Consider the following 16,940-nt stretch of genomic DNA (forward strand, 5'->3'; position numbering starts at 1 on the left):
GGGACAGACGGAGTTCGAGCCCCGCAGCCGCCAGCACCTAAAAATAGGGGCATATTAGCCTAGCCCCGCCCCAGATCATCGATTACCATAACCCCGCCCCCAACAATAAGCCTAGCCCCGCCCAACCGGACTCACCTGAGGCCATCCATCAGGCGGCACCAGCCCCATCGCTGTCCCCACCCTCATTAGCATAGCTCCACCCCCTTGCCGGGGGCGTGGTCTGCAGCGGCGCCTTCCATTGGCCGGCCTCTACCTGTGCATGCAAATGAGGCTCCTGAATAATGCAGCGGCCCAGGTAGAAATAGCGGCGGGGGCGCCCCGGGAGCGGGCAGCCCGCAGCATGTCCCGATCCCGCAGCAGCTCCCTGGCCGGGTCGCCCCGCCCGTGGCCCGGCTTCTCGGCCGGCAGCATGTACGGGGGCGCGGGCGGCTCGGAGCCGCGGGTCTCGGGGTCCCGCCTGCAGGCGCTGCTGCCCGGCCTGCGCGCCAACCTGGACTCGCTGTGGGCCGGCAGCCAGCAGGAGGCGCTGCAGGGGCTGAACGAGCGCCTAGCCGGCTACCTGCAGCGGGTGCGGGGGCTGGAGGCGGCCAACCGGGCGCTGGAGGAGGAGATCGCCCAGGTGCGGGCCCGCCGGGGCGCCGGCCAGCGGGACTGGGAGGCCTGTGAGCGGCCCCTGGAGGAGCTGCGCAAGCAGGTAGGGCCCAGCCGGGGGTGGGTGGTGGGGGGGGCCCTGAGCTGCCAGGCTCTGGGGATGCTGCTGCCGCCCCATGCCCTGGACAGGGCAGGGGCCTTGCTGCTGGCAGTCCCCAGTGAAATGGGGCTAAGGGGGCTGCCCTGTGTCCCCTGCCCAGTCACCCCTTCCTTAAGCTGGGGCCCCTTGACGATGAAAATACAAAAGGAGCGCTTAAAGATGATAAAGTCATTGCGGAGAAACTAAATGGATTCTTTGCTTCAGTCTTCACGGCTGAGGATGTCAGGGAGATTCCCAAACCTGAGCTGGCTTTTGTAGGTGACAAATCTGAGGAACTGTCACAGATTGAAGTATCACTAGAGGAGGTTTTGGAATTAATTGATAAACTCAACATTAACAAGTCACCGGGACCAGATGGCATTCACCCAAGAGTTCTGAAAGAACTCAAATGTGAAGTTGCGGAACTATTAACTAAGGTTTGTAACCTGTCCTTTAAATCGGCTTCGGTACCCAATGACTGGAAGTTAGCTAATGTAACGCCAATATTTAAAAAGGGCTCTAGGGGTGATCCCGGCAATTACAGACCGGTAAGTCTAACGTCGGTACCGGGCAAATTAGTTGAAACAATAGTAAAGAACAAAATTGTCAGACACCTAGAAAAACATAAACTCTTGAGCAATAGTCAACATGGTTTCTGTAAAGGGAAATCGTGTCTTACTAATCTATTAGAGTTCTTTGAAGGGGTCAACAAACATGTGGACAAGGGGGATCCGGTGGACATAGTGTACTTAGATTTCCAGAAAGCCTTTGACAAGGTCCCTCACCAAAGGCTCTTACGTAAATTAAGCTGTCATGGGATAAAAGGGAAGGTCCTTTCATGGATTGAGAACTGGTTAAAGGACAGGGTAGGAATTAATGGTAAATTCTCAGACTGGAGAGGGGTAACTAGTGGTGTTCCCCAAGGGTCAGTCCTAGGACCAATCCTATTCAATTTATTCATAAATGATCTGGAGAAAGGGGTAAACAGTGAGGTGGCAAAGTTTGCAGATGATACTAAACTACTCAAGATAGTTAAGACCAAAGCAGATTGTGAAGAACTTCAAAAAGATCTCACAAAACTAAGTGATTGGGCAGCAAAATGGCAAATGAAATTTAATGTGGATAAATGTAAAGTAATGCACATTGGAAAAAATAACCCCAACTATACATACAATATGATGGGGGCTAATTTAGCTACAACGAGTCAGGAAAAAGATCTTGGCGTCATCGTGGATAGTTCTCTAAAGATGTCCACGCAGTGTGCAGAGGTGGTCAAAAAAGCAAACAGGATGTTAGGAATCATTAAAAAGGGGATAGAGAATAAGACTGAGAATATATTATTGCCCTTATATAAATCCATGGTATGCCCACATCTCGAATACTGTGTACAGATGTGGTCTCCTCACCTCAAAAAAGATATTCTAGCACTAGAAAAGGTTCAGAAAAGAGCAACTAAAATGATTAAGGGTTTAGAGAGGGTCCCATATGAGGAAAGATTAAAAAGGCTAGGACTCTTCAGTTTGGAAAAGAGAAGACTAAGGGGGGACATGATAGAGGTATATAAAATCATGAGTGATGTTGAGAAAGTGGATAAGGAAAAGTTATTTACTTATTCCCATAATACAAGAACTAGGGGTCACCAAAAGAAATTAATAGGCAGCAGGTTTAAAACAAATAAAAGGAACTTCTTCTTCACGCAGCGCACAGTCAACTTGTGGAACTCCTTACCTGAGGAGGTTGTGAAGGCTAGGACTATAACAATGTTTAAAAGGGGACTGGATAAATTCATGGTGGCTAAGTCCATAAATGGCTATTAGCCAGGATGGGTAAGAATGGTGTCCCTAGCCTCTGTTCGTCAGAGGATGGAGATGGATGGCAGGAGAGAGATCACTTGATCATTGCCTGTTAGGTTCACTCCCTCTGGGGCACCTGGCATTGGCCACTGTCGGTAGACAGATACTGGGCTAGATGGACCTTTGGTCTGACCCAGTACGGCCTTTCTTATGTTCTTATGTTAAGCTTAGAAACAGGGCAGAGGGAATCAGTCTTCTTCTTGTCTGCGCTGGCTGCCTCACCCCCTCCCTGGGGAGCCAGAGCCTCTGGCCCGCCCTTAGCCTGCCAAGGCGAGACCGGAGCTGGGGAAGAGAGATCTGAGGGTGCAAGGGGACAGACAGACACACCCAGTTCGTGCAGGAAGCTTATCCGACCTGGGTGTCAATTTCGGGAGAAGGGTCATGCCCTGTAGCCCCACCTTGCTGGTGCCACATCCGTTTGCCCTAATCCGCAAGAAACACCAGGGAGGCATGCTGGAACCTGGCCCTTTAGGTCTCATGTAATGGGGGGCAGGAACCCCAAATTCCAAAAGCTTCTTATTCCCCACTACCAAGTTCTGTGGAAACATGTGCAGAACCAAGAGGGTTCCTGCCCCTGCGCGCTCACAATTGGCTGCAGGCCTGGCCTAGCCCCAGCCAGCAATACTCCAGTAAGATGTAGGACCTTGAGCAAGGATACAACTCTGTGCAGCTCAGTCCTCTTTCCTTTCTCCCCTCTAACGCTCCAGCCCTGCTGCCCTTTGTCGACAGCAGATGGGGGTGCTGTGAAAGGTCAGGGGGCTATTTAGGCTTAAATTTTCAGTGGTGATGTTAGAGTCCTTCGTTTATGGATGCCTGGAAGAGACCTGATGCTTTCAGACTATGCGAAGCACCCACCTTCTAAAAACCAGGCCTCTTTTGAGGTCTCAAGTGATGCCCCCAAAACCACCCTGTTTTGAAAACTGGGAGCTCAGGGGCTGATCTATCAGGAGCCCCTTGCGCCGGTGAACTGCAGCTGCTGCTTTGTCTGTGGCTCAGTGAATCTCTTCAGGTTTGAAAGTCATCAGCGGATCCCCTGGTGGTTACTCCCTCCTGTTTCCAACTCAACCAGCCAGGCAGGGGAGAGGAGAATGAAGTGCCTGCAGAGAGTAGCTTCTGGGGCTTCTGGAGCTGCTGAAATGAAATCCCTTGTCCTCTAGAGTCTGAACATACCTGTTCAGTGCAGCTGGCCTTGCCTGGGCCAGCTGTCCCTACAGCACTGCCTAGCTGGCCTCGAGGCGGCTCTCTTCCCCCTCCCCCTGCTTTTGGCAGTCTCTTGGGGCTGCTGGTTAAACAGTTGCTTCTGCTCAAGCTGCCAAACCTACGTGTGTTTTTCTCTCTCTCCATTATTAGCCTTCTGAGAGTAAACAAAGGCGCCTAGATCCGGATTCCCTGTATCTGTACAGATCTCGGCATCTGCCCAAACAGTGTGAACAAGGATCTGGACACGCCCTGTGGGTTTCAGCAGACCCGGGAATCAAGCTGAATTCAGGGTCACTGTATTCCCTGAATATAGACATAAATTCAAAGGCCAGAAGGGACCATTACGGTCTCGCTGCACGGCCCAGGCCAGAGAACTGCCCCCTGGTCATTCCTAGAACAGCTCTTTGGGAAGAGCAGCCAGTCTGGAATCCCACCATGGCCTTGGGCAAATTGTTCCAATCGTTAATTACCCTCGTGGTTACAAATTTACGCCTTCTTTCCAGCCTGAATTTGTCTAGCTTCGGCTTCGAGCCATTGGATCGTCTCCTTTCTCTGCTAGCTCCAAGAGCCCATTATTAAATGTTGGTTCTCCATGTAGGTATTTATCGACTGTAACCAAGTCATCCCTTAACCTTCTCTTTGTTAAGGTAAATAGGGACACTCAGAGCGTGGGACTGTGTCCCTGCCCATCCTGGCTAACAGCCATTGATGGACCTGTCCTCCAGGAACTTCTCTAGTTCTTTTTTGAACCCAGTTATACTGTTGGTCTTCACACCATCCCCTGGCAAGGAGTTCCACAGGTTGACTGTGCATTTGGCCTTGTGTTTGTTTTAAACCTGCTGCCTATTAATTTAATTGGGTGACCCCAATTTGTGTGTTAAGTGAAGGAGTAAATAACACTTCTTGATTCACTTTCTCCACATCATTCATGGTTCTGAAGACCTCTATCAGTTCCCCCGTGTCATCTCTTTCCTAAACTGAACAGTCCCAGTCTTTTTAATCTCTGCTCACACGGAAGCTGTTCCATCCCCCTTATCATTTCTGTTGCCCTTTTCCGTACTCTTCCCAATTCTATTTTTTTTTTTTGAGATGGGGCAACTCAAACTGCATGTGCTATGACAGGAGTGGGCGTACTATGGATTTATATAGGGGCACTATGATACTTTCTATCTTACGATCTATCCCTTTCCTAATGACATTTAATTTTTTTGATTGCTGCTGCACGCTGAACAGATGTTTTCAGAGAACTATTCACAATGGCACCAAGGTCTCTTTCTTGAGTGGTAACTAATTTAGATCCCATCATTTTATATGTATAGTTGGGATTATGTTTTCCAATGTGCATTACTTTGCATTTATCAACATTGAATTACATCCGCCATTTTGTTGCCCAGTTTTCTGAGATCCCTTTGTAACTCTGCGTGGTCACCTTCAGCTGGATTAATTTTGTATCATCTGCAAACTTTGCCACCTCACTGTTTTACCCCTTTTTTCCAGATCATTTATGAATATGTTGAATAGGACTGGTTCCAGTACAGACCCCTGGGGGGCACCACTATTTACCTCTTTCCATGGTGAAAACTGACTATTTATTCCTACCCTTGGTTTCCTATCTTGTAACCAGTTACTGATCCATGAGAGGACCTTCCCTCTTATCCACGTCTGCTTACATTGCCTAAGAGCCTTTGAGGGACCTTGTCAAAGGCTTTCTGAAAGTCCAAGTACACTAGATGCACTGGGTCACCCATATTCATGTTTGCTCACTCCCTCAAAGAATCCCAATAGCTTGATGAAGCAGGATTTCCCTCTACAAAAGCTGTGTTGACTTTTCCCCATCATATCGTGTTCATCTCTGTGTCTGATAATTCTGTTCTTTACTACACTTTCAACCAATTTGTCTGGTACTGAAGTTAGGCTAACCAGCCTGAAATTGCCAGGATCACCTCTGGAGGCTTTTTAAAAAATTGGTGTTATATTTGCTATCTGCCTGTCCTCTGGTCCATAGGCTGATTGAAGTGACAGGTTACACACCACTGTTAGTAGTTCTGCAATTTCACAGGCGTTCCTTCAGAAGTCTTGGCACTCAGCATCTCATGGCGCTTCTTACAAGGCTAAGGTTGTTAGCCTGGCTGTCCAGCACCAGTTGCAACGCTGGCCACTAAGCTCAGCTTCTCCAGATTCTCCCCCCCCCCCCCCCGCCCCAGTTTCCATTACACACAATGTTCTCCTCCTTTTCCTGTCCCAAACTGTGCCACCCCCGAAGTGGCTGCATTTTGGTGATAGGTGAAGGATCCCTGTATATTGCAGTCTGTAAAGTCCACCCCTCACTGAGACTTCTAGCTGGAAAACAAGAGCATCCAATTTGGGCTGGGTGGGTTATTTGTTTTAATATTTGTGTCCCAGTCCAGTAGAGAAGCAAGGGACCTTCCCCTCCTCCCAGCCCCTTTCCTGCTGCATTTATAAATGGGAAGGCGGAACCGTCTATTTCTGACAGGAATATTAGAGGGAATGCACTGGGGCCATCGGAAATGCCTTTAAAAAACCAAACCCAGCGAACTATTAGCAAAAGGCGAATCATTTCCACCTGTAGGGGGCAGGGCTGACTCGCTTTAAATGTCTAACGACTGGTCCAGAAAGGCCACAACGTTCAAGCTTGTGTTCAAAGTAAAGCACCCAGGGAGGATTTTCAACAGCACCCAAGAGACTTAGGCACGTGGGCCCTAGTGGCAAAGTCCCTCGAGCACGTTTGAAAATCTCCCCCTGGAATAGACGTGGCCGAGTCTCGGTCCAGAGGACCTGAGCACCTGCTGCCTTCAGTGAGAAGTGGGTGCGCAGCACCCCTGAAAGTCAGTCCACTCCTCTAGCTGCTGAGTTTGAGGCCCTCCAAGTCTGTCTCTTGGCCAGCAGAGAACTGCCTGGAAGGGCGAGACCTCTGTTCTGTCTCCCATCAGACTCCTCAATCATTGCCATATGGAAGCGGGGGTACCTCTGACAGACCTAATCTTGCACTGGCTGTGCTGTCTTCTACCTCAATGGGTCTCTGATCCTGCCATGAGCTCCATGGAGACAGCCAGCCCCTCCCTCTCAGTGGGGCTCCCAAGACACGGGGATTGTTTCCCCCCACCCCTGAAATGCAGCTGCTTCTGGGTGAAACGCTGCAGTTGTATCTTGCTTTGCCAGCTTCTGATTATGCCAACTCAAGAGAGGGAACCTGGCCAGGTGTCTGAATGGGGGGGGGGGGGCTAGACAGGTGGCGCTGAAACACAGCGGCTTGCTCGGGAAGTTGAGGACTCTTCTTGGAACAGCAGTGTAGGTCCATGGCTCAATGGCCTCCATGGATTCGAAGGAGCTCTGGATCCAGCCCAGACAGCAGAAAGCAGCTTGTTTTCAGGTGCTTCCACGGAAGTGCCGCTGCTAGCAGCTGGATCTTCCGTCCCAGTTAAATTCTCCTCCCTGGAACGTGCCTCGGCGATCTGACTAGACGCTACTGGGGTCCAGGGAAGAGATGCCCTCTGCCCTGCTTCCCCACGGGCTGCAAAGTACAGCGTCTCCCCCGGCGACAATGCAGCCACCTGCCCTTGGCTTGACTTTGCTGTAACCCAACCCGGTGGCTCAAAGAGCCCCGTGGGGCAAACAAACGCCTTGTTTTGCTTTGCAAATGTGCCAGTTTCTGAAACATGAAACCCACTGGCAGGTTCCTTGTGCACTTGAGCTGCCAGGTCTGAACTTGTTTCAGGAGGAGCTAAGCTGAAGAGGGGATCAAGGCTGAGATAAGGGCACTGCAGGGGTGCAGGCCCTCTCAGAGGGCCAAAGAGGCCTGGGCCACTTCCAGCTTTTGAGGCCCCCCAGCCATAATAAAAATAAAAGATGACATGGTCTAATCTTGTGCCATCAGAACCAATATATTTTTATTAATATTTATGAACATTTTTAACTCTAATATGACAATCTACATCAGTTAACAAAAAAAAATTACGTCTTTTACCAAATCACCTCTCATTTGCTTAAATTTGCAGCGCTACGCTGAGAGTGTTACATTTTGGTCTGATAGGGATGTGCATAAAAACAAGTTGTGAAACTTGTCAAATGCCAAAAAATTAACCAGTGTCTACATTTGAGGCCCAGGCTCAATGGCTCTCCTGCCCCCCCGCCCCCCCTGATTGGCCCTGCAGGGGTGGGTGTGTATCATCTAATATCATGTCACTTAGAGACCACAATGGCAGGAGTTGGAAGGACGGCCCAGTGGTTCAGGCCTGGGGTTTTTCCAACCTGGGCTCAATTCCCTGCTCCACTCCCTGGGACCTGGGATATCTATACCCCTGTTCTCCCTCTTTGAAAGGGGGACACTAGCCCTGCCCTGCCTTCGAGGGGTGGTGAAAATCAAGGCCTGGGAGGTGCTTAGCAGATAATAACAAGGGGTTATACAAGCACCAGGTTACTGTACCTGGGGAATGACCAGGTGGCTCAGACTTGCTGTTGGGGGGAAGAACTGGCAGAGGACAAGTGCAAGGGATGGGAATGTGGGGGATGGACAGGGTGACTGGGAGTGGGACCGGGGCAGCCTGAGGGAGGCCAGGGTTTCAAATGGATATTTTCAACGAGCATCCGTGCACACTGCAGCTGTGGGCAGCACTGCATACGGAGTGGACGGGTGCCTGCCCTATAGGAATCTGGATCAGCATGTGCACGGGAAGGAGGAAGTCTGGGAGTGGGCAGGCTTATGGAGATGGGGAATAATAAAGACATAGCATTGATCAGACTAGATCTAATCATCCCTTCTGGCCTTAATCTATGGTAGGGGCCTGTTCCCCTTCAAAGAGCTTCATGTTCTATTGATCGCCGCATACCCGGGCGAGCAGAAAGCCAGGCCCAGAGATTAGGGGCTTGACTTGAGAGATACAGAGCCCCTACAGCTCTCGCTGACATCAGCAGGGCGCTCAGCACCTCAGTACAACTGGCCTTAAGTGATGTAAGACCCAGAGGGAATCTGCAGAGCTGACGCTAGGACGGCAGGTCGAGTCCCAAGATCCTACCTTTGGCCTGTCTCTCTAAGGGACAGACACGCGGTGATGGACTTTAACTTCTCTGCAGCTGGGTTCCTCAGCTGTAAGACCTCTCTGTGGAGAGGTGGGGGGGGGGGGGGGGGGGAAGTATACGTATCGCTTTAGCATCCCCACCTGAAGTCCCTTGCCTCTCTTGCAGGTGGAGGATCTCAACATGGACAATGCCAAGCTGCTGCTGCAAATCGATAATGCCAGGCTGGCGGCCGATGACTTCAAGGTCAAGTAGGTCGCCTCACTCCCCCTGCTACTAGCCGCTTGAGCTGTGCGTAGAGCAGAAGATGCTCCCCCCGACTGGGGAAACAGACCCACTCAACGGCTGTGAACCTGTAGCAATCCACTACTGCGGCCAAACTTCTCAGAGCTGAGCTCTGTCCCTGGGGTTTTGTAACAAGTGCATTGCCCAAGCATTAAAACGCATGCACAGGACAACTTCCCAAGTTACTAGGTGAAATTCTCTGCCCTGTGCGATGTGGGAGGTCAGAGTAGATAGTCAACGATCCCTTCTGGCCTTGAAATCTGACTCTTAATTCTGATCCCCACATTTCTTCCCTGGAGCAACTCCATGTGGTTGAACGCTAAGTACATGTCCACTTCTAACTCCTCCCTCTTTCTTCCAGTCACTTCGCCTAGCATCAAGCTGGAATCCAGGGCACCTTGCCCCACTTGGCAGGTGCACAGTGTCAGTCTAGAAAGGTGGGAGTGGATTCCTGCTACAATGCAGGGCGGAGAACCTGGTTTCCCTTGCTGGTCTCCCAAACACGTAAGAACAGCCAGACTGGGTCAGACCAATGGTCCATCCAGCCCAGTATCCTGTCTGCCGACAGTGGCCAATGCCAGGTGCCCCAGAGGGAATGAACAGAACAGGGAATCAGCAAGTGATCCAGCCCCTGTCGCCCATTCCCAGCGTCCGGCAAACAGAGGCTTGGGACACGTCGGGGCATGGTTTCCCTTGACCAGCAGCTCAACGGGGGGAGGAAACAGAAGCAAGCCCCTGAATTAGCGTTGCCCTCTGGAATTAGAGGGTATTTCCAACGGGCCAGTGCGCCAGAGAGGAGCTACTTCCCGGTAGGGCGCCCTGTTACACAGAGGTGCAGGACAGGTGCTCAGCGTCTGCCCTGGATGCTGATGCTGGGAGAAGTTGCTCACGGCGGCCTCCACTAGCTTCAGGCTCTCTGGGTGCCAGCCCCCCCGTCCCTTTCCTACACTCCTCGCTGCCTTCCCCCCACAGGACTGAACGTGTTTAACGCTGAAGCCTTTCTTTGTAAGATCTGCTAGTCCTGGGTCTGGCTTGGTGGCTTCCCTCACCATCCCTTTTGGAGGGCGGGACAAATCCACTTCCTGCTGCCTTTAACCATCATGCCCAGAACTTTCACAAAGCAACTTGCCTTGCCGAGTTCGAAGGTTCCTCCCCTACGTGTCGCTAAGGCGGCTGGTGTTTTCCAGACTACTGGTCACATCAGTGCTTTGAAAGGGTCTGTCCGCATTTCTATTGCGCCCCTCACCCTGGAATTGGGACGTGTCTGAAGCTGCAGGCTCCAGCGTTACTCACGCCTTGCTGGGTTAACTCGTCCTTGGCTTGATCCAAGAAAGCTTCCTGCAGTCAGAAAAGCCAGTGCTTGCAACGCAATGTGCCTGAAACCCGCCCCTCCGCCCGCTGGCAGGGTCTGACCTCTCCCCTTCCTCTTCCCAGGCTGGAAGCAGAGCAGGCCGGCTGCGACAGCGTGCAGAAGGACACCCAGGGGCTGCGCAAGATCATGGAGGACACCAGCTTCCTGCGCATGAAGCAGGAGGCGGAGCTGGAGGGGCTCAAGGAGGAACTCGCCCACCTGCGCAAGAGCCACAAGGAGGTAAAGGCTGGCCAGGGGCAGCTGGCGGTGTGGGAACGTGGCTGGCTTGGCCGTGCTTTGACTGGGGTGACGGCGCTTGGGGGCAACCAGCGCAGGACTGGGAGCAGCTAACACCCCGTTACCCTCTGTAGGAAGCGGAGGCCCTCAGGGCACTGATTGCTAACTCCGACGTGACCGTGGAGGTGGATAACCCAAAGAGGCAGGAGCTGAGTGAGAGCATCGCCCAGATCCGGAAGCAGTACGAGAAAGTGGCCGAGCAGAACCGGGACGATGCCGAGAGCTGGTACAAGGCCAAGGTGAGGGGAGAACCGAGGAGAGCGGCTGCGACCCCGCACCATGATGGTCTCTGGCATAACCATGGTGTCCCTCTCCTTTCCCATAGTTCGACACGCTGTCCCAGGAAGCTAACGTGAACACCCAAGCCCTGGAGGAAGCCAAGAGCGAGCTGAGTGAGCTGCGTCGGCAGCTTCAGGGCCTGGAGATCGAACGCCAGACCCTCCAGAAAATGGTGATGAGACCCTGCTTTCCCCCAGCTCTGTTCCTGGCAGCATGTGCTGCTTCCCTGGCAGGGCAATGTTCTCCTCCTGCAGTCTGAGGAAGCAGGAGTTTGAGATGGGGGAAAAAACCGCCCAAGACCCACTCCTGGGTGGGGCTGGGTTCTTCCCTCTCCCAGTGAACCTCACGTCCTTCCTAAGGAAAGAGGCTTTCACTCTTATTGCCCATCTCCTAAAGCTGTGCCGTGAGCCAGGTAGAGGAGGGACTGAGTTACATGTCCCAGGAGGAAGCATCTGCCATGTCTTCTCCCCCGAGTCCTTGCAGGCCCGACCTGAAACGGATCGCTGCGTCCATCTCTCTGGTTACAGGCCCACTAACCCTTAGCAAGAGCCATGCCGTAGCCTGGAAAGGGGACCCTGCTGTAACCCTTAGGCACCAAGTGAGCCGGTCCTAATGCCAGCGACACCGTCACAGGGCGAGCAGCCCACCACATACCAGCTCCAGCGGAGATGGAGGCTCTACTGGCCAGACTTCCCCCTAACTGCTGGGATCCTGGTCTCGTCCCTTGCTCAGATGCAACAGTCCGGAGAGCACGGACTACACACATGCTTGTGGAGAGACCAGTAAACTAAGTGCCCAAATTATGGGGTGAGCCTAGGTCGGATCGGAGCATTAATGGCAAGGGAAGGAAAAGGCACCTTCTGAAGGACACCGGGCACCTGCCTCAGACTGGTGGGAGCTCAAGTGGAGCTGCACGTCAGGCCGTCCAAGTCCTAGGACGCGTTGGGTGCCTTGGTCCCTCCCCATATTGCCCTGTGGTAGAGTTCCACATCCATGGGCTGGTGCAGGCTCCCAAGGGTTCCTGGGCTGATGCAGGCCCCCATGGCCTAGCGATTGCATTGAGATCCGTGAGTAAGTTGCACACAGGCTGCCAGGTAATTTGCTCTGGGCCCTGCTCCTATCCAGGTGGAAACCCTGGAGAACACTTTGGAGAACACAGAAGCCCGCTACAACGACCAGCTGGCGCACCTCAATCATGTCATCGCCAAGCTGCAGGAGGAGCTGGCCGCCTGCCGGGCGGACCTGGAGCGGCAGGCCCGGGACTACGAAGCCCTGCTGGATGTGAAGAGCAAGCTGGAGAATGAGATCAGTCAATACAGCCAGCTGATTGAGGGAGTGATAGACAGGTAACCGCACGGGGCCATTGCTCTCCCTCTATCCAGCTGGCTTTGGGGCGCTACCGACCCTTGGAAGTCACTCTCTAGTTTCTCTGCTCCCGTTCTGTCACCAGATATGGGGTCTTCCTCCTCCTGTTCAGGGCCGATTGACCGAATCCCAGACCGCTTTGTCCTGCCAGCTCCCGCGCCGTGCTTTATCGGTCTCCTTGCCGGATGCAGGGTGAAATCAGCACTGGCTGGGGTGTGGTCTCTGATCGGCCGACATTGCACTGATGGGGCTTCTTTACCTGCACTTTTGGCTAGGAAAAGATAGCCCAGTGCCCTTGGCTGAGAGACTGGAGCTCCGTCAGTGGACCAGGATTCCTTTTCTACCTCATGCACCTGGTGGAAAGGCGTTGCCCAGAGCAGGAGGGAGTGGAGCACGGGTTTTTTTAGCCCATGTAATGGATCCATGCTGTTCCTTTGCAAGCCTTAGTTACCAGGCAGAGACTGTATTCATAACAGCTGCTATGAAGAGAGGAAGCAACAAAAGACATGCAAATCCCATGGGTCACTACAGTTGCCCAGGGCTGTTCAGGGAGAGGTGCCCACTGTAAGCAAATCACCTCCTCCCCCCCGGGACAGGGATATCACAAACGCTGCCATGTTTTGTGTTTGCAGAGAGGAACTGCTGAATCCAGCCAGCACAGGTAAGTGACCCCGGGTGGTGCCATTAGCGTAGGGGCGCTAGCTAGCTGGAGAGCAACCTTCTTCGCTGTACAGGTGTGCCCTGGCACCAATCTGCTTGCAAGCTTCCTGTGTTATCACGCTCAACGTGCCAGAACTGTGTCCTCTTATCTTGCTACTGTTCCTTTTCTACCAATGCGGCCGTGTCCTTCAGCCTTGGTCTTCTGTCCTGTTTGAAAGTAGAGTTCCAGGCCTGGCATGTTTGGAGTAAAACCACTGCCCATCCACTCCAGAAAACATGGTAGGGGAAAGGGCACCCAAAGGAGGCACTCTGCAGTGGGAGATGGAGCAGCAGGCTGGCTCAGTTCGGTCATCTGAGAAGCAGCACATTGGTGCATTGGCCCGTTGGACTAGCAGCTAATGCTTCCACAAAGGCCTCCCAGCCCTCTGTCCGTCCAGTAGTAGCACCCTTCACCCAGAGCACTGAGCTAATCCCCTCGTCTCTGCAGCCTCTGAAGCGCCTTGCTTCCAGGTTGCAGTTGTTGGGTGACTCCAGCTGTCCTAAGTCACCCCCTGGCACTTCCCTGGCATGAGTCCCTTTCTCTGCAGCACAGATCTGAGCAGAAGGGAGCTGCAGGAGTCTGGTACCAGTCGAATAACCCCTTTTCTCTTCTCTCTCAGGCTCCCGGAGGCAGACCATTAAGAAGGTGGTGGTCACCACCCAGGAGATTGTGGATGGGAAAGTGATTGCGCAGCGATCGGAGGAAGTAATTCAGTAAAGAGGCAAATCTCGATCTACCGCTGCTGCACTTACAGCTCCTTTTAGTCTGATTCAACAAGCCAGGGGTGTGGGTTGCATTGTCTTCTATAGAGGTCTGCTCGGCTGTGATTGGAATACTGCTGAATAAAGATCTTCCAAGCACTTTGCAATGGCTCCTGTTACCTCCGGTTTGTCCGGACACCCGTGGGGGAGGCGCCATTTAGCTCACACATGGCAAAGGCACAAAGGAAGCCAGCAGCTGGAAGCTCCTAGGGGGAGAGGCAGCTCACAGATGGTACCTGCCAGTAGTTAAGTGAAATAGCGAAGATCTGGCTGGGCATTAGGCTCTGCCGCTGTCAGGACTGAGGGGCTGCCTGTGTGCGGGACGTGCTCTTTGGGGAAGGAGATACCGCCTCCTTGTCAGACCTGAACATTAAATAAGTGTCTCCTCCTCAAGAGATACTGGAGCACTATGGGCAACAGAGGCTGTGCAGATGGGAACTGGGGTGCTGCTCGGTTCCTTACAGTTGGGGGTTAGCAAGGAAGAGAAGTACAACCTTTAACAGTGAAGTGATCCCACTCCCCACCTTCTCAGGTCGTGGAGGGGTTTCTTACCGTACACCAAGTCACCCTCTGGGTCTTCAGTGGCTCCCCCAGTGTAATCCCAGGTGCATTATCCTACTCCTGGGCTGGACCCCAACCCTTCCCCTGCCCAGGGAGTCTTCAATCACTCACCTTTTATTTGTCCAGTGACAGGAAAAGGCCCCCAGAGGACCGAAAAGTGAAGGCATTCCTCTAGGCAGGGGGCTGCTGGCTTTCCCTGGCCTGCCCAGTACAAGCAGCGGCATGACTGCTCTGGGGAATAGCCAGTAGGAGACAACAGGCCCAGACTGTTTCAGGCTCTGCCCTTCCACGTAGCTGACACTTGCATGGGCCCAGCTTTGATGCCCTATTTGCATAGGCTGCTCCCACGGTCCCCCATGCATGGCCTGCTGTTCCTTCCGGTGCAAAGCCGCTTTCCTAGTCTATTAGCCGAGCACCTGGGCGCTCTAGCCATGAACCAAACGCACACTGTGACCCACAGTCCCTGACCCAGTGACACTCGCAGGCGGCTTACAAGGACAACCTGTAATGGGAGAGGCTTATACTCCTAGGTGCTGTTAAAATGAACGGAATGAGAACAAACCGTAGCTTCACACACAGAGGGGAGAGCTGGTATCAGATAAGCCCGAGGCCAACACTGCTACAAGAGGTCTTCTTCAGAAGGCTTAGCCTGCAGGGAATATTCTTGGTTTATCTCCTCGGTACTGTCCTGATATTTCCCTCCACCTGAATGTAACAGAAGGGTGGAAGTGGAAGGATAGCCAGGGGCTCAGGGCAATCCAAGGTGCTATGGAGAGAGGTGGTGTGAAGTAACACAGAGCACCTATGACAGCAGACCGTGGACTGCCCCAGTAACCTTACCTAGCATGGCTGGCCGACCTGCCTTCCTCCTTCACTGTGTTGTTTAAATGGAATTGCCTAGTTTTTTTTTAAAAAAGAAATGAAGGTAGAGGTGTTCCCGCATCTGCAACTGGCAACAGTGAAACACCCACACAGCAGGGATCACCACGAAGGCAGGAGTCCTGGCCACAATTCTGCACACTTTTCTACGTCATGCTGGAGTCAGGGCTCCCTTTACGTTGTCCTAAGCTACACCCAAGTGCGCAGAGCCCAGAGGGCAGCGGCACAGAGCAGGAAGGGACCACACTGTATTAGTGAGCATGTGCAGAGGGTTTACACCATTCACTTTTCACACATCAGGCAATTTTCACAAGAGCAGAGGGCACTATAGGGCTATCCCCCGGCAGCAGTTCACGATTCAGCACCGTTAGCTGTGGCACCACAGCTGATCAAGGATCACATTTCACATGACAGTGGAGAAAATACTTTCGCCTCCGTTTTTCAAAATCAAAACCATCTTTGGTTGAGCTCTGGAAAACATTCACTCCTGGGCTGAGCCTGACCTTGCCCAATTTCAGCCCAAAAGCTTGAAGAGGTTGCAAGCAAGTGAAAGTGCTTACACCAGAAATGCTTGTTCAACCTACATTCTGTCCAGGATGCAGAGAACACTCCTATGTTATCACTGGGACGGGCTAAGTGGGACATCATAGGGCTTTTCCAGGTCTAATTTCTATAACAATCCAAACTCTCACAAGCTGTTAAGATAGAAAGATCTCCTTTATTAATGAACCCCAACAGTATTTCTTCAGATACAGGAGTTTTGAACTCAAATACTCAGAAGAAAACAAGTTAATATTGCATTATTCTCATAAGAAATACTGCAACTCATTACCAGTAACATATTGCAAAGCAAAACAGCTGGAAAAGAAAAAAGAAAAAGAAAAGAAATTAAACTGATCAAAATGGAATTAAGGTTGGTTTGTTTTTGAACTAGTAAGTCCTTGCAAGCACAGCTTGTTTCCGCAGATTACTTCCCAAACTTGTACAAAACAGAACCCGATTGGTTGTATTCCGTAAGAGCCCAGAGAGGTGCAACATTAAAAGCTACGATTATCAAGTAGCAAGTGCTCCAGCCTTCTGTCTTCAGCGGCGGCCTCCGCCACACCCCATGCGTTAACGGGATGAGAACGTCTTCCCCCTGTAAGGAGCAGAAGGGCAATATTAGGGGTATTCTCTTACCAAGTATCCCACACGTTACTCAGTCCCAGTAGAGTCCTGCATTGACATGGACTCTGCTCCCTTTCAACCCAGGCGAGACAATGCCCTTTGGGGAAGGGAGGCTGTGGAGAGGATTTGGGGGAGTGCCCGGCAGGCAGAAGGGGAGGCTGTTCCCGCCAAGAGGGGAAAGAGGAGAGGGAGGGAACTGCACGGAGCACGGAAGGAAATGAGAGCAGAGATACGAGGTCATGGTTATGGAAGGCCTGGAAGAAGAGGACAAGGAGCAGAAGCCAATGAAGGGGCTGAAGTGTGAGTGAGTGGCAGGAGGGGAAGATGCCTAGACTACGGGCACATGCCCCATGGTATAGGGTGACCAGCTGCAGAGGACCAGTCACACTCTGGTTTGCTTTCCTGGGGCAGTTTGTTGCGAGAGAGTTCAGTGGAGGAAGCCTCCATTCACTAGAGCCAGACGGATACGCGCATGGGT

The 16,940-nt window shown here is 52.4% G+C and overlaps 2 protein-coding genes across 2 annotated transcripts in view; one reads left to right on the forward strand and one right to left on the reverse strand.

Annotated features, from left to right (window-relative positions):
• The first annotated feature begins 259 nt into the window (after window positions 1–259).
• Window positions 260–13,735, forward strand: LOC135885804 (keratin, type I cytoskeletal 18-like). Its single transcript, XM_065413705.1, has 7 exons — window positions 260–694; window positions 8,986–9,068; window positions 10,537–10,693; window positions 10,825–10,989; window positions 11,076–11,201; window positions 12,155–12,375; window positions 13,714–13,735. The coding sequence occupies exons 1-7, from the start codon at window positions 260–262 to the stop codon at window positions 13,733–13,735; spliced, it is 1,209 nt and encodes a 402-aa protein (XP_065269777.1).
• Window positions 13,736–15,997: 2,262 nt separating this feature from the next.
• The window catches only part of ARPC2 (actin related protein 2/3 complex subunit 2), a 33,895-nt gene continuing 32,952 nt past the window's right edge, over window positions 15,998–16,940 (reverse strand). The window contains exon 10 of the mRNA XM_065413084.1: window positions 15,998–16,433. Coding sequence (XP_065269156.1) covers window positions 16,409–16,433 — 25 coding nt within the window. The 3' untranslated portion in view covers window positions 15,998–16,408. The remainder of the gene's footprint in view (window positions 16,434–16,940) is intronic.

The sequence above is a fragment of the Emys orbicularis genome, chromosome 11, assembly GCF_028017835.1.
Source record: "Emys orbicularis isolate rEmyOrb1 chromosome 11, rEmyOrb1.hap1, whole genome shotgun sequence".
NCBI lineage: Eukaryota > Metazoa > Chordata > Testudines > Emydidae > Emys > Emys orbicularis.

Excerpts from the sequence above, each read along its gene's own strand:
- LOC135885804 (XM_065413705.1), top strand. The coding sequence starts at position 260 with ATGCAAATGAGGCTCCTGAATAATGCAGCGGCCCAGGTAGAAATAGCG. Across the intron at positions 695-8,985 it reads TGGAGGAGCTGCGCAAGCAG|GTGGAGGATCTCAACATGGA; the intron begins GTAGGGCCCAGC and ends CCTCTCTTGCAG. Across the intron at positions 9,069-10,536 it reads GCCGATGACTTCAAGGTCAA|GCTGGAAGCAGAGCAGGCCG; the intron begins GTAGGTCGCCTC and ends TCCTCTTCCCAG.